General features: G+C 37.0%; 1 protein-coding gene across 3 annotated transcripts in view; it reads left to right on the top strand.

Moving 5' to 3' along the window:
* The window catches only part of si:ch211-195o20.7 (cytospin-A), a 72221-nt gene that overhangs the window by 40827 nt on the left and 4516 nt on the right, over window positions 1-26878 (top strand). For 2 of the 3 annotated variants that reach the window (XM_039748359.1, XM_039748360.1), the window contains exons 6-11: window positions 447-585; window positions 12699-12759; window positions 15030-15108; window positions 15661-15757; window positions 21708-21824; window positions 26481-26540. In XM_039748359.1, the coding sequence (XP_039604293.1) occupies window positions 447-585; window positions 12699-12759; window positions 15030-15108; window positions 15661-15757; window positions 21708-21824; window positions 26481-26540 (553 nt within the window). The remainder of the gene's footprint in view (window positions 1-446; window positions 586-12698; window positions 12760-15029; window positions 15109-15660; window positions 15758-21707; window positions 21825-26480; window positions 26541-26878) is intronic. The other variant, XM_039748361.1, reaches the window with a different exon arrangement.

The following is a 26878-nucleotide window of genomic DNA, read 5'->3' as shown; positions in this document are numbered from 1 at the left end:
GGGATCTGCTGGAGCCAATCCCACCCAACACAGGGCACAAGGCAGGAACCAATCCCGGGCAGGGTGCCAACCCACCTCAGTAATGCTATCCTGTAAATCTTAAACAAATTTTGCAGTTTGGTTATTGCTTAAGTGCAAGTTTAAATTAATAATGAGAAACAAATAAAGCCTTCAGATTTTGGGTGTGGTGTTTTTTTTTTTTTTTTGACCAGAGAGCCCTTTTAAATTTTCAGTAATTTTTACAAATCTTAACCTATTTTTATGTAACAATATTAAAGTATTTGCATACATAAATAAGAACCGATGTATTCTTATTCTGCTTATTTGAAGTTGGAATAAATGTACAAAATATGTTCAGTTGTATCTCTTCTAAACTAGCATTAATGTGTTTTTGTTGAAATTATTATATGCAGAAAATTTAAAAAGAATATTCTTCTGAATTTCAGTAATGAATATATGGAAAGTTTGAAGAGGCTTAGAACTAATGCTACGGAGTTGCCCCCTTCCTTACAAGATTCTTTGATGAATGGAAATTCACCTCACTTTGTTGCAGCTCATTCCACAATGCTTGTATCTACAGGTCAGGTGAGTACTAAAGATGTAATATGCAAAGATACAGTTCTTAAGGTCCCTTTGAGTGTTATTCTAATAAACCAGTGTCATCTCCATCATTTGCCATTATTTCCTGCCAGAAATGGAAGGTACTGTTAACAATTGGTTATCTGGCTATGAATTGTCACTGGACAAATGATAAAGATGCGAGGCCTACTGCTTATGAAATGAAATATTCAGACTAAATAATAGTGCTTGCTTGTATGTGTTATGGATATTTGGATATTATGTCTTTTTTAATTCTTAGATGCACGTTAAGGTCCCAGATATTCAGCTCAAGTGCTAGGTTAGGCAAAAAGCAAGTTTATGACATATTGAGAAGATAGTTGGCCCTGAACCAACAATCAGCAGAGGAAGAATTTGACTTGAAAGGCAAGTGTCAATTAAGTGCATGGTCAATTCCATTTTGAAAGAATCAACCACAAACCAGAGAAAGAAGCAAATTGTGGAAAAACCGAGAAGTGTTTCTCAATTAAAGCAACTTTGTAAAGAAGAGTGGACTAAAATGGTGATATGAAAGACTGATAGGCAACTATAGGTAGCTTTAGTTGCAAGGACTTAACAACAAAAAGTGGTGATGGCAAGTATTGAGTGTAACTGAGCAATTATTGTACATTTGACACAATGCCAATTGGTGTTGGATAACTTTCTTCAGGTAATAAGTGACATAGGGTTAAAGGAGAACATAGTTTACTTGGATGCCATATAACCTTATATTTTAGTTGTAGATTAAAGTCGGTGTCAAATTTGCAGTAACAGAAATCGGAAGGCGGTTGAGTGGTGGAATACAAAAAGGACAACTGGATGAGTTAAATTGTATCAACATTCTAAACGAAGTGACAGATCTTGTTTGCGTTTAAGATCCCTTCTACTTCCACTAGAATTGTCCTCAGCACCTCTTCAGTAACTGTTTGGGACCCCAAGGTTATATTAAGTGCAGTCTTTCTCAAACGGATCTCCTGCACCCAAGCACCACCAAAATGTGGTGCACCTGGTGGATTGAACTGGAACCTAATTTTTTGTTTGGCCAGAAGCAACTTAAGATCACTTGTTAAACTTGCAAAGGCCTCACACAACTCTCGATTACTTCCACGGAAATTTGTACCTTGATCACATAGCAATTCATAGGGTTTTCCCCGTCTTGGAATAAAGCGTCAAAGGGTCATTAAGAAAGTCTGCATCCATGCTATTAAATATATCCAAATAGACACACCTGGTTGTAAGACATTTAAATACTACTCCCTATCTCTTTTCATTATGACGGCCGACATTCACAATAAAGAATCCACTCCAGTACTATAGAATGCTGGCTTAAATAAACAGAGCCGGGCTAGTGGCAGATCGGCCATCTTAGGCATTTGAGGTTTAGCTCGCCATCTTTGACACTCTCTCTGCAAATATGCTGACGTTTCCTAATTGCCTCTCTTCCTCTCCTTGGATCCAGTATGTGCGCCTAATTTCAGCAAATAAACGTTCTGGTCCAGGGTGACTAAGTTGTTCATCGAATCTTTGAATCAGTAATTTTGTCACAGGGTGAGTAGGATCCAATATAATAGGATGCATTGCATCACATTCCAACTGCTCAGCTCGTCGCAGCCTACCACCAACTCTGATAATTTCACTGGAATGGTCAAATTCTGGAGATAAGGCTATCGGTCTGCTACTAGTAGAAACAGGTTTACCTTCATGTTATTGATTGAACTCATCAGGAAAACTATTTGAGCCCTTCATACAAGTAGCAATTCAGCCTTTTGGTAATCGGAGGCACAAAGTTGATGATCTTGTTCAGCTCCTTCAACTAATCTCACAGTGGCTTCTAACAACTCACCATAGGTGCGAAACTGACTAGTATCTGGAATAGCTGGTACTAAAAGTAGGAGGACTGTACAGGGTTTAAGAGGCTTTAATTCGGCTATATCTTCAGCAACATTGGTACAAGTCATTTCAGGCCAATCCCTTTGGTGCTGTAGGAGAAAGGGTGGTCCAAATCGGCAGTGACCTGGTTTCGCTATCTCTAAGATCTTTCCTCTAGTAATGTAATCAGCAGGGTTATTAACAGAATCTATGTAGCGCCAGATATCATGTTCTGTTAGCTCTTGAATCTCTGCTACTCTGGTGTCCACAAATACCATAAATCGGCATGAATTAGAATGAAGCCAATTAAGAACAGTTGTTGAGTCTGTCCACAAAGTGACACTGCTGATCGGTATGGATATTTCTGTTTTGAGTAGCTTGGAAACTTGAGCCCCAGTTAAAGCGGCACAAAGTTCTAACCTTGGGCTGATGCTTTGGGGCTACTCTGGATCTAGCCATTACAAAGGAAACCTGCCGGTTGCCTTTACCGTCTTCCATTCTAAGATAGGCCACTGAACCATAGGCCCGTTCTGAGGCATCACAGAATATATGCAGCTCCTGTCTGGTTTCTGGAACATCCATATCAGTTGTTTGGTAGCACCGGGGGAATGTAACCTTTGACAAGTGAATTAGCTCTGCCTCCCATGAGTACCAGGCCTGAAGTAAATCTTCAGGGAAGAGAGGGTCATCCCAATGTCGCTCCTTTTGCCAGAGCTGCTGAACTAATACCTTTGCCCGAGTAGTGAATGGAATAAGGAACCCAAGTGGGTCATACTGACTTGCTAGAACTTTATAAATATTCCTTAGTGTGGGCCTGTCATACTTAATTTCCCGATGCCTGTAGCCTAGAGTGTCAGAAGAGCAATACCAGCATAAACCCAGTGTAGGCTCTGAAGAATGTCTTTGATTCTGAGCTAGCCACAGATCACTCATTTCAGACTGTGCTTCCTTTGGTAAGTGACCTAAGGATTGGATTTTTTGCTAGTCTTTTCTCTGTACTTCTGAGACTTGGCATCACTGCTTCTAATGAAGAACTCAGGCAGGGCATGTCACTTCTTCATAACAAAGGGGTTGCGTATCGCTCAATTCCGTCCACTTTTATTCAAGTAGTTTGACTTTGAAGAAGTATGGCTTCTTTATCCTGCTTTGATCGAGTGACTGATTCAACATTCCTATAGAGCAAGCAATCTAGTTGCCAAAGTCTTTCCACATTTTTAAACCGTTCAGTATCTGGGGACTGGAAGGAAGAAAACAAGCACTGCGTGGAAGACATCTGATGTTTAAGTCCCCTTACAGGTCCTAGCATTGTCCATCCCAAAGAAATCTTGATTGCTGCTGGCCCTCGTGGTGGGCCAAGGTGTACAGGCTCGAGTGGGTTGAGTAAGTGGGAATGGTCAGCTCCAATGAGTAGAAGGGGACGCGCATTTTCAAAATGAGGAATATTCAAACCTTTAAGGTGTTGATACTTCTCCTGAAGAGTAGTAATCGGGTAGGAATGTTCACCCAATGCTAGCCGCGTTGCAGTAAAGGCATGCAGGATCTTAAATTTCCTTTGTGGCTGTGTTTGCAGGAGTTAGCATAAATGAAACTGATGCTCCCTCTAATGTCTCAATGTCATGTCTAACTGTCCTTAACATCATCTTTTCAGATTGTCCCTCAAAGCCAAGCTCTTTAGCTGCTGCTGAAAGCAAGAGAGTCCGTTCGAAGCCATTCTCTAACACTGTGTAGGTTTCCAAGGCTCTGTTGCCATTATAAAGCATTACCTTAACTACCTTAAGCAATACATAACTGCCATCAGTGGGTCTGTCACCATAAAGAGTCTTGGTAGATGATCTCAGCACACATGTATCCTGTTTTGGGGGGAGAGTGTTAACTTCATGCAAGACCTTAAGATGTTTCCCTTTACATATATTGCAGGGTTTTTTGAGATTACACTGAGCTGCTTGATACGAACGTCCACACCTCCAGCATCGTTTCTTGGTTTTGATCCAGTCTATAATTTGCTCTTTAGTGAACTGCTGGAATGTGGGACATTGACTAAGGAAGTGCTCTGTATTTTCACAATATGGGCAGTAAGGTTTAGGCTTTTCTTTCTTCTTCTTCTCTGATGGCTCATCTATAGAAGGGTTGGAAGTCTCAGTCGCAGAGCTTTGGTTTGCTCCAAGTAACACCGTAATTGGTTTTGGTCCACGTTTAGGTTCTCTGTGTTTCTCCACTTGTCTGGGCTGTCCTCCTGAATCATGAAACCACACTTCAAATTTTAACCAAGTTGAGAGATCAAGTAAAGTATAGGTTGCTCCTGGTCTATGCAGCATGTGTCTACGGAAGTTCTCCCGAAGGTCTGGTGGAAGCTTTGTCAACAGACGAGCTACATGAGATCCACATCGGAGTTCAATGTCACCCTTAGACCCTATGGTTCCCAGCATACCTACTAATGCTTGCACATTTAAAGCAAACTTTTCAAAAGCTTCTGTATCCCCACTACGAATTGCTGGAGAGTTCATGACTGCTGAAATTTTCTTCAAAGCCAATTGATGAGGTTGTCCATATTTCTCAGTAAGAGTTGCCATGGTATCAGTATATGGGTAAAGAGAGTTCAGGTATGCATCAGCTATTAAATGGGCTTCCTCTAACTTCAGGTGCTCAACCAAAATCTGGTAAAATGGGAAAGGGAATCTGGTCTAGGTGGAGAAGAGCAGGATGGAATTCTGGCTTGTCTACTTTGGGCTCTCATTTCACGCATCCGTGCCACCATCTCTTCCATTAGTTGAAGCATCACATCAGACTCCTGGCTAGTTGAGGAACCTCCTGCTCGTGGACAGGTGATAAAGGTGCATTAAAACCTATTATTACTTACATTATCTCCTTTCCACTGTTTCTGCATTCTTGGCAGGTCCTCATTGTAGTTGTAGTTACAAGGGGCATTTGAAGTCCTAGGAGATGGCACTGGTGTTTGATAGACAGTCCGTGGTGCAGGAACTGGTCCAGACCTTCTTAATGAGTCAGGACTAATATTAGAAAGGCTAGCCGTCTTTGATTGTGAGTGTTTATAGTCTCTCCCAAGCTGTAGCTTTCTATGAGAATTATTCTGTGCTCCTGGTGAAGTTATCATTAGTTCTCTATGATTTGGTGTTGCTTGAGCTTGCAGAGTTTGAGGTAACAACATTCTGCTGGCATTATAATCCTCTTTTTGGTAAATTGTGTGCAGTACTCCTGGCCTCAGTGAAGATGATGCTTCTAGAACCCTGTAGCCTGCATAGCTTAAATCATAATCCTCTAAGTAACACGGAGGGTGTGACTGTCTTCTTGGATAGGTCGCTCCAGCTTGCTGGTTGGAGTAAGGATACATGTTCCACAGTAACCACTGCGTTCCGGCTCGAAGGACCAAATTGTTATGAAGAAAGGCAGACTTGCAATACGCTGTAGTCACTGTGGTGTGTCGGTTAAAACACAGGAACTAATCCAACCATTTCAGGAACATCGCTTTAATGTTGAGATGCCAAAATTTCACATGAAGTAGAACAACTGTATAGGTAGGTGAGTAGGTGTATGTGTGGTTCTAACAGGCAAACAACAAAATAAGACATTTAGTACATATATACATGTTATCTCACTATGCTATACACAAATGTCCAATAGGTGGCACTATAGCTTCACACTTTCAACGTAAGGTGTTTGCAATTACAATTTCAATGTGGAAACGTAAAATATTAACCTACTAATTCAGAACAGTTTTCTCTCTAACTTTAACACTTAACTTCTAAATACATAAGCCCTTACATTTGGTCAACAACGCACAAATTTAAACTTTCTTTAGTGGCTCCAGTAGTTCCTGCTTTCACGAGGTACATCTCACAAATGAACATGCTCACTGCACACGCCACGTTTTATACATGATCATGTTTCAGCGCCTTAAAGGCACAGGAGCCTTTTTTACAAAGTGGCACAAAACAAGTGTAATGGCAAATGAAATTTTTAAAGGACAGCATTTTGATCCAAAGTCCTGTTATTTTATAGAGGTAAATGGATCCTTATTCAAGAATACTATTGTAGTTTATTGGACGTTTTGTATGCTTCATGAAGCTACTGTCTCTAGTAGCCTCACAAAATAACTAATATACTGACTAATTGTAAATCAGTTGGTTTCAGTAGCACTTGTCTTACTGGATAGCCTTGCTCCCGGCAATGTGTTTTATGGCTTGTTGTACTGAACTTGGATGATGAATCTGAATTCTGTTTAACCATCTCTTCCCATTTAAGTAAAGATTGGTGTTCCTTTTCCACCAATTGCTTGGAATTCTTAACTGCTTTCTGGATATACTGCAGTGCTTAAGAACATTCATTTAAAAGGACAGAACAAATGATTACCCCTAAAATTTTAGGGGGTATTAGAGCTGAAGTTTTTACAATAAGCTGCCTTTCCATAAATTCATTAACTTTTATAATGAGTAAGGAGAACAGTAAATCTTATTCTGAACTCCGATCACAGTTTAGGAACAGAACACTATTTACAGCTAATATTTACGTGGGAGGAGGTTTGACAGGACAATACAATTGTCGGCTACAAACAATCACTTTCTCAGAAGATATCAAACTTGATTAGTGTTGCTGTTACATCACAGGCTTCTTTAAAATCAAAGTTGAATAAGCTGTTGCATGTATGGTTTATCAGAGGTTCAAAATAATGAAGTAGAACTACATTATTTAAGTACATGTTTTATCTAGGGCTACTTTTACCCCACTACATTTTTATGTCAAACGGAATACTTTTTACTTCATTTTCTAGCAAGTTCTCATTACACAGGCCAAACTATTATAAAGTCATAAAAGAGACCAATCAGGAGTATTGTCAACTTGGGTTATAGTTCTGTGTTGCTCAGACACTGCCAATAGAATGCTATACATCATTCAAAAATAAGTGTCATGGTGTGCCAAGATATTGCAGCAGATTCTTACAAGCTGAATTACTAAAATACTAGAGTGAGCCTGGCTGTAAATGTTGCTGTTTAACTGGAGGAGACAGACTTGGAGTTCTATGAGATCTTGTCATCACTTCCTTCACCCCTCGCAGACTACAAGATCTTCCTGTCCCTTGTTGTTTGAGAGCTCATATAAGAGTGTTTTCCTTCAAGCCATAAATATTGCTGATACCTTATGAAATTTGAACTCGAGGACAGCTAACAGAAAACTGGCCTGCCGACCCAGAATCTTCTAGAGTTGTAATGACTAAGGAATATGTAGGCATATTAAGTGAATACTTCAGTTTTGTGTGCAAGGGTGAACTTAGAATAGCAGATGTACAGGAAATGATCTAATAATTTACGAAGATAAAATAGATAGATATTGATGCTCAGACTTCCCCTTAATTGCAAAGTGTGTAACTTTTATTTTGTTCTGTTTAACAGAATTGACCCATGTCCAGAGCATTCTTCAGTTAAACTTTGACTCTTAGATTTGTACTTGCTATTTTTTATTTTGTTTTATTGAAATTGAGCTAGTGTAGTATAATACTATTGCAACTTGGTTTAATGTATGTGTAGGGGAAATATTCTGTACAATTTTAAATTGCCTCTAGGAGTGCATTAAAATATGAATTCATGTGAGACAAACAACTAGTATATGTCTGTTTTTTCTGGAGATTTTAATATACCTTGAGTTAGTGGAGATGGACAAACAAACTGCAATTGCCTTTACTACACTATCGGCACGTAGACTTATCTTGCTCAATTGGAAGAATCCTAACTCCCCTATTCCAAGTCAGTGGGTAACTGATGTTATATACTATTTAAAACTGGAAAAAAATCTAATTCATACTTAGAGGATCTGTGCCGAACTTTTTCAAAACCTGGCAGGATCTAATCAATAACATTTTAGAATAAGCATTTAAATCGAGGATGCAGGTTCTCTCCCCTCTTTTACTCCATTTATCTTTATTCATTTATTAATTTATTCATTTGTTCAAATGTTTTACACTGCTGGCCTAGCTCTCTTTCTCAGAGATAGGGGTTGATTAGTTTCAAACCTTTTTTCTTTTTTTTTTTTTTTTCTTTCATTTTCTAAAACCCTTGGTTGTGTAGGGAGTGTTGTTTGATTTTAATAAATTCAATAAAATGTCTTGAGTTAAATTGTAGTTATTTATGTAGTTTTACATGAGTGCTCAAGCAACTACTTTAAAGATAAAATTGGTTACCAAATTCAGCAAATGAAACCACAGCTTCCATAAGAGAATTAAGTTAAAGATCAATGGCAATTCTGAAATTGTATTACTATTTAGTAATTGCCCTTCTAAAGTAATCTTCACTTCAGTGAAGTGTAATAAACCAAGTGGTGGTGTTTTTTTTTTTTTTTGGGGTGGAAAATGCATTGTGTCTATTTAAGTGATAAGGTTGTGAGCGCTTTTTTATTTAACTATTTTTTATTTTTGAATTTTAGTATTCTCTCTGGATTCAGGGTGCCTCATCTAATGCTGCCAGGTATCCTAATAGGGGAGGCATAGCCACACTCACTACTACCACACTTGATATCTTACTGTGACACAAATTGTAGTTTGTTCTGATCAAAGTCATGGTTGCATCTGCATGATTGATTTATTCTGTTGTGCATTTCTGTAGTAAAACATAAAGTTAAACTTCTTCTGTTCTCTAGAAATGCCTTGCACCATCTGATTATTTTAATATTTACTGTTACTTTTGGTACTCGTACTTCTGAAAACATATTTTTACTTTTAAATCAAATCATTTTTAATTGTAATACTTCAGTTACAGTTTTGGTCAAGTACTTTGACTTTTTACTTGAGTATCGTTTCTGAGTACTTTTTACAACTCTGTTCTGTTTGTGCACTTCTGGGCTCTTTGACAGTCTCCTTTATCAATATGTTACACAATGTTACAAAGCACTGTTTGAAATATAACTTTCTGCTTTTTGGCTATAATGCTGTTTTCACTGCTTATTGATCAGAGTATTGGAGTTGCATTTCTAGATTCAGGGGTATGTTATCCTTTTGATCATATATGATTAACATGATGGATGTATAAATCAATATCTAATTTGAAAACCTACAATTATTGGTAATAAGGTAGTAAAGAAATAAGGCCACACACCAGTAGTCTCAATACTTTCCCAAAGAGGCGTCAGTATAGTGCTTATATTAAAACAAGCGGTGTTCAAAAAGTGCAGCGTTATAAACATTCCATAAATAAAAACCAAAGGTGAGGTGGAGGTAAAATTCAAATAAATTTAAATCCATTAAAATCACAGGTTAAAGCATAGTCAGGAAACTTCTCTAAACACTAGCCTCGGTGCTCCTTTAAAACGGACTCCTCCTTGTCTAATCCTTTCTCGGATTTTGCATACCATGTCCTTGTCGCCACTCGTTCCGCTGCCAGTCTGTCAGTTCCTCCTGGCACAAGCGCCCTGTCCTCCCACCGCTGCTAGTCCATCGGCTCCTCCTGTAGAGGGCACATTGCTGAGCCCAATGGTTGCTTCTGCTATTGAGTGCTGGCCACACACATTCCACTCTGGGGCTCCATACCTGTCTGTCTGCTTCCTTTCCTTGTGCTGGCTCTCTCTCACTCTCCTGCCTCTCTTATCCTTTTTACCTCCACTCATTTGTTTAGTTTTTTTCCTTCCAGTCACACTTGCAAGTCCTCGCATTTAAAAAGGGAAATACCACGGCAATCAGCAGCTTCCGGCGTCATTTAAGGGTGTGGGCGATCCTGCACCTGTGCACTAAGTGCAGGGCCGTCTGCTCCCACATTGCGCACGGGACCCGCCTTTGCCATGCTACCCACGCCCCCACCTGAAGCTGTGAATCTGGCAATTATTTATTTAAAACTTTAATCAGCCACAGACCTCACTTTACCAATAGTTGGCCTACTTCTTTACAAATATCACCCAGAGTGCTGTGAGATTTAATCTAAATGGCAAGTTGAAGCAAATTGAAAGCTGGGACAGGGAGAAAAACATCTACTTGGTACAAAATACGTTTCAGTCTTTAAAAGTATTTACAGATATGATATACTTCTATCTAGCAAAACAGTTTCAATGTTCTGTGATAGGTATGTTTGGCTGTACTGCCTTGTATCAGTCAGACCTGAAATTTCTTACTCACCTATGTTACTCCGTGCAATTTTAAATGTTTTTCGTTTAGCTGTCCTGATGTTGTACATTCTTTTTTATATTTTTCTTTGGAAAACTTTTTTTTTTTTTTCTCCTGCGGAGTTTTAATTTATTTTAGCAAATGTAGCCATCTTTCTATTGATTGCTGCAAATAGACTGAGATATTTGCCTTGGATAAAGGTCAAATTTACTTTTTTTTTTGATCACAGATTTACTCTGAAATAGAAAAATATGTTCAGTCTGGTTTCTGGTGAATTGTTCTAAGAAGTGGCGGTTTTTGATATGGGTGACATTGGCCGTTGCCCAGGGCGGCATCGTGGTGGGGGTGGCATCTTGAGCATCGGCAAAAAAATGTGGGTTTTTTGCGCGTGCCCATGCTGCCCGGACATCATGCCAGCGCATTTTTGGGATTGCATGGGCACAGATCGGTTTTCTATTGCCCATTTGTGGGGAGTAAGGGCACCCTCCATTTGCGAGGTGCGCCTGCTGCTTGCAGCTTGCCGCACGGGGAGGAGAGGGGTGGGCATCCTCTAATAACCAGCTTGCAAAATAAAACAAAATAAAAACAAGCACAAAAGCAGCAGACATTATGATATAAACTTAGAATTTAGAAAACACATCGTTGCAAATTATATCGCACCCATATATGCGATAAGTGAGCGTGAGGGCCCTCGATGCGCCTGCTTGCTGAAGTCTCACACACAACCTGTTGAAAGGGGAGGGGGGCGGGGTGCTTCCAAATAAAGCACATTTCATTCATAATACAGTATTGTCAATCCAATCCCATTATGTCACAATTAATTTTTCCTGGGTTGTGTGAAATCGCAGAAATCGTTAGATGGGCGCTCCTTGTGCGACCAGCACAGAGCAGAACACAGCAAACAGGATGAATAAATTCTCCCGTGTGAAGCTGACGCCAGCTCAAAGTGTGTGCTCTCTCTATTCTTTATCACAGGTTAATAAATTCGCCATAATTGCAGTGCACGTTACAGGCTTTAAAACGGTGAAATATCGCCAATGAGATTTTGAACATGTTGATGAAATGATTTGAGTTAGTGAGAGTTTATTTTGCATGGATATATATGTTTGAGTGCTAACTTACTAATGCAAATAACTCGCGTAGTGGAGAGTGGTAGGCGGGGAAAGTTAACCCAAAATAATAAACTGACTGCAGCTCTGAGAGACAAGGTTTATGTAGTTATTAGTGACCTGGTGAACTGATGACTGGATATGGTACTAAAGTGAACATTCTTTACACTATAACGAAATATTTTGGTGCTGTATAAATGTAAAATTTGATTTTGTCTCTGTTAGACATTACATTTCCAATAGTTTGTTTTATTGCACTGATTTTGTTCAATGTTTATTAGAACGCTGGCATGGGCATGGTGTTTGCCCAGGGCACCAAACAGGCTAGGACTGCCCCTGGTTCTGAGAGTTCTATTTAAGGATTTTTAAGCTTACTATTATTTTTACAAAGTGTTTCTGAGCAAGAACCAGACTGTTCTGCTCTTAATAATAGGGCCAGTTATTTGAACTGAGAACACTTCACTTGTTTGATAGCAAATAACTAATAAAGAAAGCTGCTTTATTTTATGTTGGGATCTTAAGTAGACAGGCTTGTGTGTGGAATGTTGGAGAGGTTTAAGTACAACATGAACCTGAAAAAGTATATTTTGGAACTGCATCACATATTTAAAAGGTATTCATTTTTTTTTCTTTTTATATAAAGAATTTTGACCATGATAATACTCAAATGCTATTAATACATTCTGGAAGTTGTCTTATTTTTGTTACATATGTACTAATATTTTTTTAGTTTTTGAATTCAATATTGAATTCATTAAACTTGGTTTCTTGGGAAAAAAACAAATCCTTCTCCTGAATTTAAAAAAATAAATAAATAATGGCTGAAATTTCATGTAATGGAATGCTCAGTTCTGTCCAATCTTTATTATTCTTCATAAAATCACTATAATAGAGAAACCTATTGTACTTTTTTTCCTACTGTATATATGCCTAAACTTTTAGACTAGCAAAATGCATGTGAATACTATACTTGATTTATTTCTAATGCACTAATATGATTATGATAATAATTATTTTTGCCATAGAAGAATGACAACAGGTCGTGGAGGATGGCTAAGCAAATTGAATATTTCAACAATAACACAGGTTTGTATTCTGTTGCTATTAATAGTAATGTTAAAATAATAGGCTTTGATACAAGGTTGAACATTATTTTTCACATGTAACAATTGGGCCATATCAAGGCAATGCAAGAAAAGTACAAAAGCCCTTAAAACATTCACTTGCAGCCACAGATGACTCTGGAGTCTAAAAACAGTTTAAGTATGAATGGGTTGTTGCCATTTGTTTGCTGTTGTATGTGAATTCTCCAGTGCCATGTATCTTTTGTATGTCTCATCACACGCATATACTTTAGCCATAAGAATGTTTACACTGCATGAACATTACAATTTAACAAACTGCATAGTACAAACTACTATGAAATACAGCATGTCTGCAATAATACATTGTATAATTCTGAAGTCAGGGATGAAAGCAGAAGGAGAATTTAAGATGTTTGACTTCATTACTGGTCATTGTTTCATCTAAAATAATATAAATAAAATTGGTATACACACAAAGCTTTAGATCAATTCAGATCAATTAACACAGATGCATTTCCAAGCTCCATCTCTCTTGCTGCATTTCAGAATTAACCTAAATTAAGCAAGGACTAGAATACTTTCAGTTAAGCAATTTTAAGCATACAGTATGTTTTAAATGCTTTTTTTGATAGAGCAATTTGTCTTCATTTTGAAAATGAGGCAGGATATGGTATGCGAACTAGAGTTTTTGATGTGGAATGTTAAAATGTAAACTTTAGAAAGCCGTATCTTTACACTGAAAGGGTCAGCGTTAAAGGACAATAATCACTTGCATGTATTCTTTCATGTGGTACCTTTGGAAAATTGTGGAATGAAATAATGCAGCCATTTTTGCGTAAGTCCCCCAGAAAATAGTGGAACAGTAAAGTCAACTCATGTAGCTTTGTTGATTTTTGGGATTCTGAATTCTTCCACCAACTCATAGTGGCATGCGGTATGCAGTGCATGGCCAGCCTGTCCCCTAAATGCCATAGATTACATCAACAATGTGTTGTGTTTTTTCTTTTTCAAATTGCTCGCATAAAAGAGTACTTTTGCTATTAAAAGACAGAAAAGCATGACTGTTCCCCATTAATGACACATGTCATTGGCTGCAGTTACCTCCATAGGTCTGACTGCTGCTCCTTTCTTTCAAACATTGGCTTTAATGAGAGCCATATGGAATACAATTATGGTCCTAATTAAAAACAGTAAGCCAAGTATAACTGAAGTATTATAATAACTGTAAAAATGTTATGCTTCTGGCCAAATTCAGCTAATCCTGTTAACCCAAAGAATTAGTATGAACAGAAGTTACGCAAACTGTTCTTGATATATGGTAATGTTATACTTTATTGAATATATTTTAATAATACAGATTCAAAATACCTTTATACTGTACTTAACCATGATTGTAATCACCAATGAAGGAAAAATTTTGTGAAGCTTTTTATTTTATAAGGATTGTGGGAAGCACTGGAAACTTTTGTTGCTGCAAAGAGCCTTGCTTCATTACCCCCAATTAACTGTGAAATTCTTAGGTGTATCTGTGTAATAATGCATTGTACATTTAATTTGCAAAACAATGTTACTTAATAGCTGAGCCTCAAATTATGGGATTATTTCCTCATTTTGCCTTCGGAACACTTAATCCCAATACAAAAGTTACCTATTCACATAGAATTCCTAATCAATGCATGCTACAACCTAATGATTTATTATGCCCTTAACTTTTGTATGCCAGAACTAGCACTAGAAGAGGGACTGGAATGCTTAGTTTAGATCTTGGGAACACAAGAGGAGACTTCATTTTAGTATCTTGAGAAAATGCAGTAAAATTTGAATCAAAAATATCTTCCAGTTCCTTAAGCCACAGAGACATCTACCAGCTCTCGTATTTGTTCTGTGGTCTGCTCTAATCACTGCCATCATTCTTTCATCCGCTATGGCCAGTATAAAGAAGGGATATGCTAGATTTGATATCTCCAATCAGATGTGTCTAATAGGGCTAAAGTTGTTGTATTTTTTTAATTTATCTTCAGATTTTTTTTTCATATTTTTGTAATCTTTTAGTTCATCCATATCTATAAAGTTGTGCATAATAAAATATATCTTTTTGTATGTGTTTGTTCAACCCAAACCACTCCCCCCAACTCACTTGATATTTGAAAGAGTGTAAGTTGCTTACATTCTGCTGTTCCTTATTTTAATTTGACCTTCCTGTGTGCAAAGCCAGAATAGACAAGTCTTAGAAACTGACAAATCTGAATGTAATGTGCTTTTTTTGTATAGCTTTAAAAAAAGAAAATTCAAATCCTGTTCATATGGATGTGGTGTCAGTAGACCGAGCATCATCCTTCAGAAAAGATGGGTAAGGAGTTTTGGTTTGTTTTAATTTTTTTTTTTTTAATATCCTATACATTTGATTAGAACCAAAAATATTTATAATAATTACTGAGTAGAAATGCTTGTGAAAAATACATTAGATTATTATTAGAAATGTTTTGTAGAGCTCAATGTGATCTAAGTAAAAGAAGAAAATATGTCAAGGAGCTTGCGCATAGCAATATGGTAGTTGTGAAATCTACTTCAAAATAATAGACAAATGTGTTTTTCATTTGGGAGGAAAGTTGAATACATCTGATTAATAAGGTAACATTTGAGTAAAAAATATATTTTTAAGAGAGAATAACATCACGTTGTCCAGATAAAGGAAAAACCTTTCCTGTAACATTTAGATGAAAAACATTAGATGACATACTGGAAAAAATCATGGAAATGCCTTTCGTTTAGTCAAAAATTCACCTAAACCTCCAAAGTATGTTATGGTTGATACAGGATGAAAAATACTGTGTCCTAGTATGGGAGTGATCACAAAAGACAAACATTTGTTCAAAGTACTTACTGTACATGTCTGATTTAGAATGAAGGACGGTATCAGCATGCATGTAAAGCGCCATGGAAGCTCAAGGCGAAATTCCCTTTTGCACTGGTGTCAAAGCAAAACTGAGGGGTATAAGGTATTGTATGATTTCCTTCCTCTTTAATAATTGTCTTTAGGAATATACATTTTTATTTATATTGGCAGCATGCAGTCAATTTAAATACACAAATTGAAATGCTTAATTTGTTTTTATCAAAGTAATGGTTTTATTTTTTTTTATTACTTGCCTCTTAAACTTTGGTATTTAAAACATGTGAAAAAAGCATTCTGGACCCCCTAAAACTGAGTGCCATTACGAAAAATGTGGCACATTATCTCACTGACACACTGAGTACTTTCAGATAACAAATTATTCAGCAAAAATCTGTCAAACTCTAGTAGAGCTACTCTACACTAACAGCAATACATCAGAATAACTCCTCACCAGGGTGGTGTGTTTTTTTTGTCACTCTGGTGTGTGTTCGGTCCAAGTAAAGATAAACCGCTAGAATTGCAAAAGAGAGGTTTTGGTCTCGTCCGTTGTGAAAGATGGACGCCTGAAGCGGAGCTCCGCTATCAGCGGTGTTTTCATATTATCATATTATCCTGAGAGATTCTGTATTTATCCAACCTGAGGGTACTACTACAGTATATGCTAACATATACAGTATAAAAATGGGCAACAAGAAAGGGACTCAGAAAGAAATGAAGACTAAAGCTACATCCAAGCTCGGACTGGCAAGTCCAAGTTCAAACTCAAGGTACGGCCTTTCAGAGACTGACCTGGATCAGATGGGCAAAGCCCAGACTCCTCGGGACCATGGTATGTCTCCAGCTGAGAGCGAATATACGAGTGTGAGTGACGCAGGTCACGATAGTTCACCGATTGGAGAAGATCATCTAAAATTGGAAAAGGCCTTACAGTCTGCGGTTTCAACTACTCCACGTGAGCCGGGAACACCAGCTGTAATAGAGCCCACCGCCTCACCTACGGTGCACAAAAGCAGAAATGATCTGTCTGAACTGAAGATGATGATTGCTGAGCTCAAGCAAGCTCAAGCTCAAGCAAGAGATAAAGAAAGATATAAGGAAAAGCGAGAAGGCAAATGAGAAGCTGCGACGGGAGTTGCAGCAGGATAATAAAGACTTGGAGAAATGCATATATGTTCGCTTTGAGGCAGTCTTTAAAAATATGCTGGGTAAAATTGAAGAGCACATTCAGGAAACCACGTCTAAACTGAGCACACTTGCCGATCAGATGGAGGATATCAAGGAGACATTCACGACTCGGATTGAAACAGCCGGAAATCTAGCTGCCACTGCTGAAGGAAAAGCAACAGCTGCCAACTCCGAATGCAAAAAACTCTGAGACAGACTTGCTGCTCTGGAAGAAGGAAGCAGAAGGAATAATATTAGAATCAAAGGTCTACCTGAGAATCGTGAAAGTCCAAACCCAGTGAAATTCGCAGCTTAACTATTCTCTAAAATAATTGGAGAGGACTTTAAATCAGATTCTGAGATTGCAGCAGCTTATCGCATATGCGGATCAAATATGGTTAGACCTAGGTCTTTTATTATCCGCTTCGAGAGATTATTATTTAAGCTAGAGGTGATGGCACTCCTCAGACACAAGCAAGAGATTATATATGAAAATAACCACATTCATATTTTCCCTCATTTCTCTCCCGCAACAGCTGCTAAACGTGCAGCCTTCTACAACATTAAACAGCGGTTACAGCAAGCCAATATCAAATACTGGCTCTTGTATCTTGCCAAACTAAAAGTGGAAGTGCAAGGTCAATACTATGTCTTCACCAGCAAGGAAGAAGCAGAAAAGGAATTAAAGCTGATCCCAACACTATTCTGAAACACAATGGTGAGTCATGGCCTGTCATGACATGGCAAGGATATATAACCTACTGTCTGATCTATTTGTAAAGATATGGGTATTATAATTATACATCCTCATTGTTACTCAGACGCTATCCGTTTGTGTTTTAATTACAGTTATAGACGTGTGTGTGTGTTTTTTTTATTTATTATTTCTTTTTTTTTTTTCTCTTTACCCTAAAGACTGTTTAACATCATACCCTTAGTTTATTGTTATTGCTATTATTGCATTAAGACTTACTATGCTTATTCTGGACCACTTTCTAACACCATTCCCCGGGTTTATTATCTTAATACTTTAAGATTGTTGAAGATTATATTTTAAGTTTATAGTTTGTGAATGATCCTATTTTAGGCATATAGTATTTAGGCTATATTGGCAATAGATATCTCTATTTTTTTTAATCCTAAAACGCTGCTGCTTGGGGGCTTGTTTTGCTCTGTCTCCAGGTATATCAGAGGACCGGGACTGTGTGAAGTAGGGTCCAGCCTCACGTGGAGAGGCAAAATGGGTGGGGCGGAAGAGAAAGAGAGCAGGCTATATCTAATCTATCCTTTTAATCCTTATAATTATAACTACCAACATAACAATAGGCTGCATGGCAATAACTCTTGGGGAAATAGGAAATTAAGGTGAAAGCTGTCTCACTTCCAGTTAAGACTATAAAATGACATCAAAAATTCAGAATCAATGTCTCCATGATGGGACAGTTAACTTTGTGAGCTGGAATGTTAAAGGCCTAAATCACAAATTAAAGAAAAAGAAAGTATTCTCTCACCTAACCGGTTTAAATGCTAAAATAGTATTTTTACAGGAGACCCACTTCTTAAGCAAAGATCAGTTCCGGCTGCAAAAGGACTGGACTGGCCAAATGTTCCATTCTAGCTTTACAAAGAAAACTAGAGGTGTGGGAATTCTCATACATAGAACAGTCTCATTTGTAGCATCAGATGTAGTATTGGATCCTGAAGGGAGATATGTGATGGTCATGGGCAACTTATTTAACTGTAAAATGATTTTGATAAATGCTTATGCACCTAATGTCGATGATAAGGAATTTATACAAAATTTATTTGCATCCATTCCCAATGTGAACACTCATAAAATTATAATGGCTGGGGACTTTAATTGTATTTTAAATCCACTCTTAGATCGGACTTTTATCACAGGGGGATGACATCTAACACTGCAAAGATAATTACAAAGTTTATAACTGATCACAACTTATCGGATCCCTGGAGGTTTCTAAACCCAAACTCAAGATCATATTCTTTCTACTCACCAGTACATCATTGCTACTCAATAATTGATTATTTTTTTATAGATAATAATTTCTTGCCTACGATTAAATCTTGCAAATACTATGCTATTGTTATTTCCGACCATGCACCTCTGATCTTGGAGCTAAAGTCACTAGGCCCCACACACTCGCATCGCAGATGGCATCTCAACCCGCTTCTATTATCAGACGAGAATTGTACAGAATTTATATCCAAACAAATCAGGTTCTTCCTAGAGACAAATACATCCTCAGAGATTTCTGCAGGAATACTCTGGGGAAACTCTTAAGGCCTTCTTAAGAGGACAGGTTATTTCATATCTTTCCCACAGAAATAAATTAGAAACCAAGAAAGTATCGGAGCTAAAAAGCAAAATTACTAGAATAGATGAACATGCCAGTCTTCCAAGCGAGGCTCTACATAGGAAAAGGCAGGCTCTGCATTCAGAACTCAACCTCTTGAAAACTAAAGAAACTGAACAACTAATTTTATAAATCTTGTTCTCAATCCTACTTTTTCTAAAAATTACAAATACAGAAGATAATTGTGCCCTCACTATGAAAACAAAATTGGCTACAGGCTATTCAGGTTAGGAGCCTTGGTCTTTTAAACATTTGCTTAGTGTTTTTTTTTAAATTGGGGGGCTTCGCTTGCCAGCTCCTGTGTTTTTGGTTTTCCGGATACACACTTGTAAGATTTTTTTTTTCTTTGAATTATTGCTATTTCATTAGTTTCACTTTTATTTCAGAACTTCTGTAAAAACAATATTTGGAATCTTTCGTGTCCCAATATGCTGAATCTTTTAAATGAGGTCTGTGAGACTTGTGTTTAATGACTTTGTACTATAATTTAGGATAGGTTTCTCTGTTTGGAATTTTAGTACAGACATCACATCAGCAGTTAATATTTTTTTTTGCAAAATAACCAATAAATGCATGTGATTTAAACCCCTTTTTTTGAAATTCTGTGACTTTTTTTTGATACTGTAGCAAATGATGTAATAAAGTGTTACAAAAGTTCTACTTTAACAATCGCCAACTGCATAACCCCAAACACAACTTTCTAGCTAGCACCCTCTCCAACCCCTCCTCCCACGGGTCTTACCTCCCCCTTACTGCATCAATCAGCACCCAGCTATCAGTCTTCCGTGCTGTACTCTGCCCTCCCTCGATCGGACCTAACAGTCACTTAAAACTAAAAAAGGCTTCAGCTTGGCTGGGAGGCTACAATATTTCCGAATTTTACTGCTTTCATATTCTGTACCTTTCTCTGCATGTGTATCGTGTCTTGGGTCTCTTTTCTCTGCGCTGCTCTTTCTTTTTTGCTGAGAGCACAGGATCTGTGTGTGCCACGTGACTTTATATGACTGAATGTTTTGCTGGCTGTCTGTGCTCTTATTTGATAAAAAGGGTGTGTCTTGTAAGAATCTTATGTTCCACGTTCCATTGCCCTGGGACAATCACTTGGCACCAAGTCTCATGTTTATGGTCCCCGCGAGATGTTCCGTGGCCAGTCTTTTTTTGTCTCGCTGGTCTTTTAAATGTCTTCCGAGAAAATCACATATCGTTGCCTTGCTTTTCCATTCCAGGATTTTTTTTTATATATAGAGAAATGATATAAAGTCTCTGCAAAAAAACTAAAAAGCTGCATCATACCCAGTCTACTTCTCTCTTTTACTATATAAATTGTGGTATATTTAGCCTCTAATTTGTTGTTGTGTTTTTTTTTTTTTTTTTTATTTATAGCTACTTCTCTAAGGTTAATGTGGCAATCCTACTTCCTTACTAAAGAGACATCAACAAATTGATTTAGCTGCATTGCACATAATGTCAATTTGATAGCGGCAGATATTTCTGCCTTTGTTTACTTTCCCTTTTTGCTGGTTATGCAAGTCATTTTAGTTCAGTCTTAAAGCTCACCTAGTTGCTTATCAAATGTTCCACCAATATATTTGCTAATCCACATTCATTTAATAATTCTCATGTGCAAAATGTAGCCTACCGATGTGCATTTAACATAAGGATATGTTACTTGATTTTTTTTCTCTGAAGTGTCTTTGAAGTCCAGTGAAAGAACAAACAGATCAGTTTTGCTATGATCAAGGGATGCAAAGTGTCGTACAATATGATTGTAAGGTCTTTGCTTTTAATGACCTGAATGTGGTCCCTAAAAGAATCGGCTGGCTGTTTCTGTGTCAAGCTATGATGATGGCTTTTCCTACAAGATATGCAGTAGAGAAGATTTTCAGAAAGTTGTTTTAATATTGAATTTATACTAACTAAAAATAGAATATAAATTACCAAAAGTAAGGTTCACAATTTGTAGCAAAAGGGTTTCTTTTTTTATGCAATTCCTGGAATTCTGTTTAAGTAAAACAAGAGACTCATTTTAATATGAAACTCCATAAATAGAAACACAATGATTCCTTTGAATTATATACAAATTATCTAATTGTATTTTCACAATTTTGTTTTTAAATTAAATAGCCTGTTCCTTTTAAAAGTGCATATCAGCTAGTCAAAGGAGCAATGCAACATTTAAATGGAATCATTTTGAAGTTTTTTGTTTTATTATTACAAGTGCCACACTGTAATATGTCCTCTGGTGAAGATTTAAATATGGGTCATCCAGTCTTATTGTCAAATGAAACACATTTGCCTGCAACACCTTTCTGTTCTCGGTTCATCATTCCTAACTCTACTTTTTTACCATCATGATAGGATGTTAAGACAAAACATTATTCTTCCCCACTCCAGCAGTAATGATCTTGTGGTAACTTTTCTCTCTGCATAATCTTATATTTGCAGTAATTTATTATAAAATTTTGAATAGGTAAACATGCTAATGCTAAATGTCAATTTACTCATTTTATATAGAATATTGAAATCACCAACTTCAGCAGCAGCTGGACAGATGGTCTTGCATTTTGTGCAGTTTACCATACATACCTTCCCAGCCACATCAATTACAGTAAATTGAGACCACAAGATAAGGTAAACTTTTTTTTATTTTTTATTTATTTTTTTTAAATTGCAGTTCCTCCCTGTGCATTTTGTAGTGTTACCATTAGACACAAATTTTTGTAGTACAATTCCTTACCTCTAACAATATTGTATGCACACTTTGGTCACAGATTATGATTAAAATTTAAGTTTCATTTAACTTACCAGGTGTGTGTGTTTTTGTTTGGTTTGTTTTTTTTTCTTCTTTCTCACTAAACTTCTCATATTAAAAATGACAGTTGTTTAAGGTTTGTTAGAAAACAGCATTGCATAATGACAGGATTTCTGTTCTGTTACCGTGCTAAACAAATTTGTACATGTTTAAGAAAAGCTTATTCAAGAGTCCCCTGCTTGAAAAGAGTGACAAAATAGTAAAAAATTAAATAAACAGAAACGTGAGAAAAATTAATCTATAGCTGTTATGAAAGTTTGCTTGCCTTTTATTTAGTACTTTGACTTTCATTAAAGCAGATATTGTCTAAAAAGTAGATAACTGTAGGTTTGTGGAACATTTATGCTTCGAACTGGTTGTTTTTCCTATCTTTGCATATCCAAATTTAAGAATTTAAAAATGCACTGGTAAGAGCAGACCTGCATAAGTAATTTAGTTTTTAACAAACTTTTTTAAAAATATTGTCTAGTTGAGATTTGAATAATCTCAAAGTGATCCTTTTCCACTACAGTACTACTCTACAATATGTTTAGCATATCTATAGTTTTGTGGATAACTATTTCCTGGAATATTTTTATGAAATTTATCATTGCTTTTTTTTAACATCTGTGCTCTACTACAACAACAACATTTATTTATAAAGCGCATTTTCATACAAAAAAGTAGCTCAAAGTGATTTACATAATGCAGAAAAATAAAAGACAAAATAAGAAATTTAAAATCAGACAACATTAGTTAACATAGAAAAAGAGTAAGGTCTGATGGCCAGGGAGGACAGGAAAAAAAAACAAAAAAAAAAAAGATCCGTTGGAGAAAAAAAAAAAAAAATCTGCAGGGGTTTCAGGCCACAAGACCGCCCAGTCCCCTCTGGGCATTCTACCTAACATAAATGAAACAGTCCTCCTTGTATTTAGGGTTCTCACGGACGCTCTTGATGATGATGATGATGGTCATGCAGACTTCTAGCTTTTAATCCATCACTGTTGGAACATCACAGTGTTTTGAGTAGATGCGCCACCACCAAAGACACTGGAAAAAGAAACAGAAGAGAGTGTAGGGGTTAGCACAGATTTTAGAGCCACCATGAATAGTTATTATAATGAATTGGATATACAGAGTATTAGGATTAAATTACAGTGAGGTTATGAGAAAGCCATGTTAAAATAATGTGTTTTCAGAAGTTTTTTGAAGTGCTCCACTGTATTAGCCTGGCAAATTTCTATAGGCAGGCTATTCCAGATTTTAGGTGCATAACAGCAGAAAGCCACTTCACCACTTCTTTTAAGTTTTGCTCTTGGAATCCGAAGGATTTGAGGATCTAAGGTAATGATTTGGAATATAAGATGTCAGACATTCCGATATATAAGATGGGGCGAGATTAATGTTTAAGGCTTTATAAACCATAAGCAGAATTTTAAAGTCAATCCTGAATGACACAGGTAACCAGTGTAGTGACATCAAAATTGGAGAAATGTGCTCGGATTTCCTTTTCCTGGTTAGGATTCTAGAAGCTGCATTCTGCACTCGTTGCAAACGATTTGTCATTTTTAGGTATTCCTGAGAGGATTGCATTACAGTAATCTAGTCAACTGAAAACAAATGTGTGAACTAATTTCTCAGCATCTTTCAGTGATATAAGAGGTCTAACTTTAGCTATGTTTCTTAAGTGAAAAAATACTGTCCTAGTGATCTGATTGATATGCGATTTAAAATTCAGATTACAGTCAACAATTGCCCCTAAGCTTTTTACCTCTGTCTTGACTTTTAATCCTAATGTATCCAGTTTATTTCTAATAGCCTCATTGTATCTGTTATTGCCAGTCACTAAAATTTCAGTTTTCCCTTTATTTATCTTGAGAAAATTACTATTCATCCATTCAGAAATACAAGTAAGACATTGTGTTAGTGAATCAAGAGAATCGGGGTCATCAGGTGCTATTGATAAATACAGCTGTGTGTCATCAGCATAGCTGTGGTAGCTCACGTTATGCCCCGAGGTAATCTGACCTAACGGAAGCATGTAGATTAAGAATAGCAGCGGATCCAGTATAGAGCCTTCTGGAACACCATATAGGATTTCATGTGTCTGAGTTGTAATTCCCACAACTAACGAAGAATTTTCTCCCTGCCAGGTAGGATTCAAACCAATTTAAGACACTGCCAGAGAGGCCCACCCATTGACTAAGGCAATTTCTAAGAATATTATGATCAATGGTATCAAATGCAGCACTCAGATCTAAGAGGATGAGAACAGATAAATGGCCTCTGTCTGCATTTACCCGCAAGTCATTTACTACTTTAACAAGTGCAGTTTCTGTGCTGTGATTTGTTCTAAAACCTGAGTGAAATTTATCAAGAATAGCATGTTTATTGAGGTGGTCATTTAACTGCATAATGACTGCCTTCTCTAGAATTTTACTTAAAAAAGGCAGGTTAGAGATGGGTCTTAAATTTTCAAAAGCAGAGGGGTCAAGATTATTTTTCTTAAGTAGGGGTTTAACTACAGCAGTCTTAAGACAGTCTGGGAAGACCCCCGTATCTAATGATGAATTTACTATATCAAGAATATTATCAATTAGCACGCCCAATACTTCTTTGAAAAAATTTGTTGGTATTGGGTCAAGGATGCAGGTGGAGGGTTTCAGTTGAGAAATTTTATTTTATGTAAATCTATCCTAGAAAAAAAGTTTAATTTGTTTTTAATGGAGTACTGGGGTTTAGTAGGATCCTTAGTGTTGGGGAGATATACTATGTTATTTCTAATATCATTAATTTTTTGATTGAAAAATACAGCAATAGCTTCACAAGTTTTACTGGAAGTACTTAGGAGGGATTCCTTTGAGTTACCTGGGCTTAGCAGATGATCAATCGTTGAGAATAAGACTCTAGTGTTGAATTGGTACCGATAGCAGCTTTCACACCTCAGTGCCAGTTCCAAAATGATATTAAAGCAAATAAAAATAACTCCCTTCCTACTCTCTACCTCTGGCACCCAGCTTCTGCATACCTCTGGCCTGTGCACACATGCACTACTTGAGTCTTTTCTTCTGCACTCTGCTCACACAGAGTCAGAGGCAACTTAATGCCATACTAACCCTTAGTTCCACAAACCAACCCAAGGTCAGGGTTTATCTGAAGCACACCAGCAGTCACAATGAATAAACCATCAGTATTACTGAACGTCACGGAATGCAAGTGAATAGAAATGAGTCTTTTTAATCTTGTTTTGAACAGTTCAATTGTAGATGACTCCTTTATATGATGAGGTAAAGAGTTCCACAGGTGAGAAGCAGCAGCTGCAAAAGCCCTGTCCCCCTTGGTTTTACACTTGGTACGAGGGACAACAAGAGACAACTGACCAGAAGATCGAAGCACTCGGGAAGTCTGGTGTAAAACACACAATTCCGATAAATAGTCAGGAGCAAGCCCATGTAAAGATTTAAAAACTAGCAACAAGATTTTAAAATAAATTTGAAAACTGACAGGCAACCAGTGTAAAGAAGCTTAAATAGGAGAAACAGTCATACTTTCTTCCCCCAACCAGAGCGGCAGCATTCTAGACCAACTGGAAACTGTGTATCAGGGATTTGCTAATCCCAGAATACAGCAAGTTGCAGTAATCAAGGCGAGAAAAAATAAAAGCACGAGTAGCTTTCTCAAGATCCCTAGAAGATTTAAAAAAAAAAAAGGCTTGATCTTACCTAATAGACAAAGCTGGAAAAAACAACTCTTGACTACAGAATTTACTTGAATCATTTACTACAGGATATGCCTCAGGAGGAAAGAAATGCAACTCCCTCAGCATTCTGAGCTCACCTGTAGAATGCGTTCATCTCGTATTAGTATTCATGGTTGCTATGTGAAAGCATTCTCTGTGAACTTGCACTTTGTGAAAATGCTGAACCTTTTAACCCATTGAAATATATTAATCTTTACTGTAAATGCCAAGTAGTGAACCTCTGGAAGGCCATCGGGATGAGCAAGGGATAAATATTTGGAAAGGTTTGTGTTGTGTTTTTTGGCAAGACAAGTCTTGTAACATGATTTGCAAGCAGGTTCTTCAGGTTTAACTTTTTCATTTTCCTTATTAGCAAACTATTGCCATATCTTAATTTGACTGCTGTTCATGTGTAAAGATTGCTGAATTTTGTAAAATCGTAGTATACTACCATTTTAAAAATGTGGTACAATTTATTTATTTTTTAAATAGTACCATTATACTGTGCAACATTACTTGTGCTTCACTGCTCTTATTGAAAATTGATATTGAATTATTGGGTGGTATCCTCACCTACTTTATACCTTAACAAATGGAATCCTTTCTAATGCATAACTTCTTAATCTTTGCTTAAGATGACTCCAAGGACTGTGGGGATGAGCTATAAGAATGAAGTAAAATTGTTTTATCTGTACATACAGGTATTTGTATGTAATGTTATGATACATTTCATAATGTATTTATTCTGTCATCACAGAAAGAAAATCTAAGCCTTGCTTTTAAAACTGGTGAGCGTGTTGGAATCCCTGCTAAGTTGGTAAGCTCTGGGCAAGCTTGTGTTTGGTGTTTTTTTTTTTTTTAAATTAGTAACACTCCTGGCAATAGTGCTGTTGGCCTTTTTAAATAAGGAGACCTTTACTAAGCATTCTATATTTTAATTTTGATGGCAGTGCCCTATTTAATTGGTACTCTTTAAACACTGCATAGCTTAAACACATTTATATTCAATGATATGTAATGCTTGTGTTTTTGTAGTAAAAGATTAAAATTGCATGCATATAATATTTAGTGTTGTAATGAAATACCCAGACACACACTTTTTTCTCTTTGTTGTCATGTAGTTGTTGGCTATTGATTGTCATGAAATTCAGATAC

This window comes from Polypterus senegalus, chromosome 3 (genome assembly GCF_016835505.1).
Source record: "Polypterus senegalus isolate Bchr_013 chromosome 3, ASM1683550v1, whole genome shotgun sequence".
NCBI classification, from domain to species: domain Eukaryota; kingdom Metazoa; phylum Chordata; class Cladistia; order Polypteriformes; family Polypteridae; genus Polypterus; species Polypterus senegalus.
This window is presented reverse-complemented; position numbering and strand designations above follow the sequence as displayed.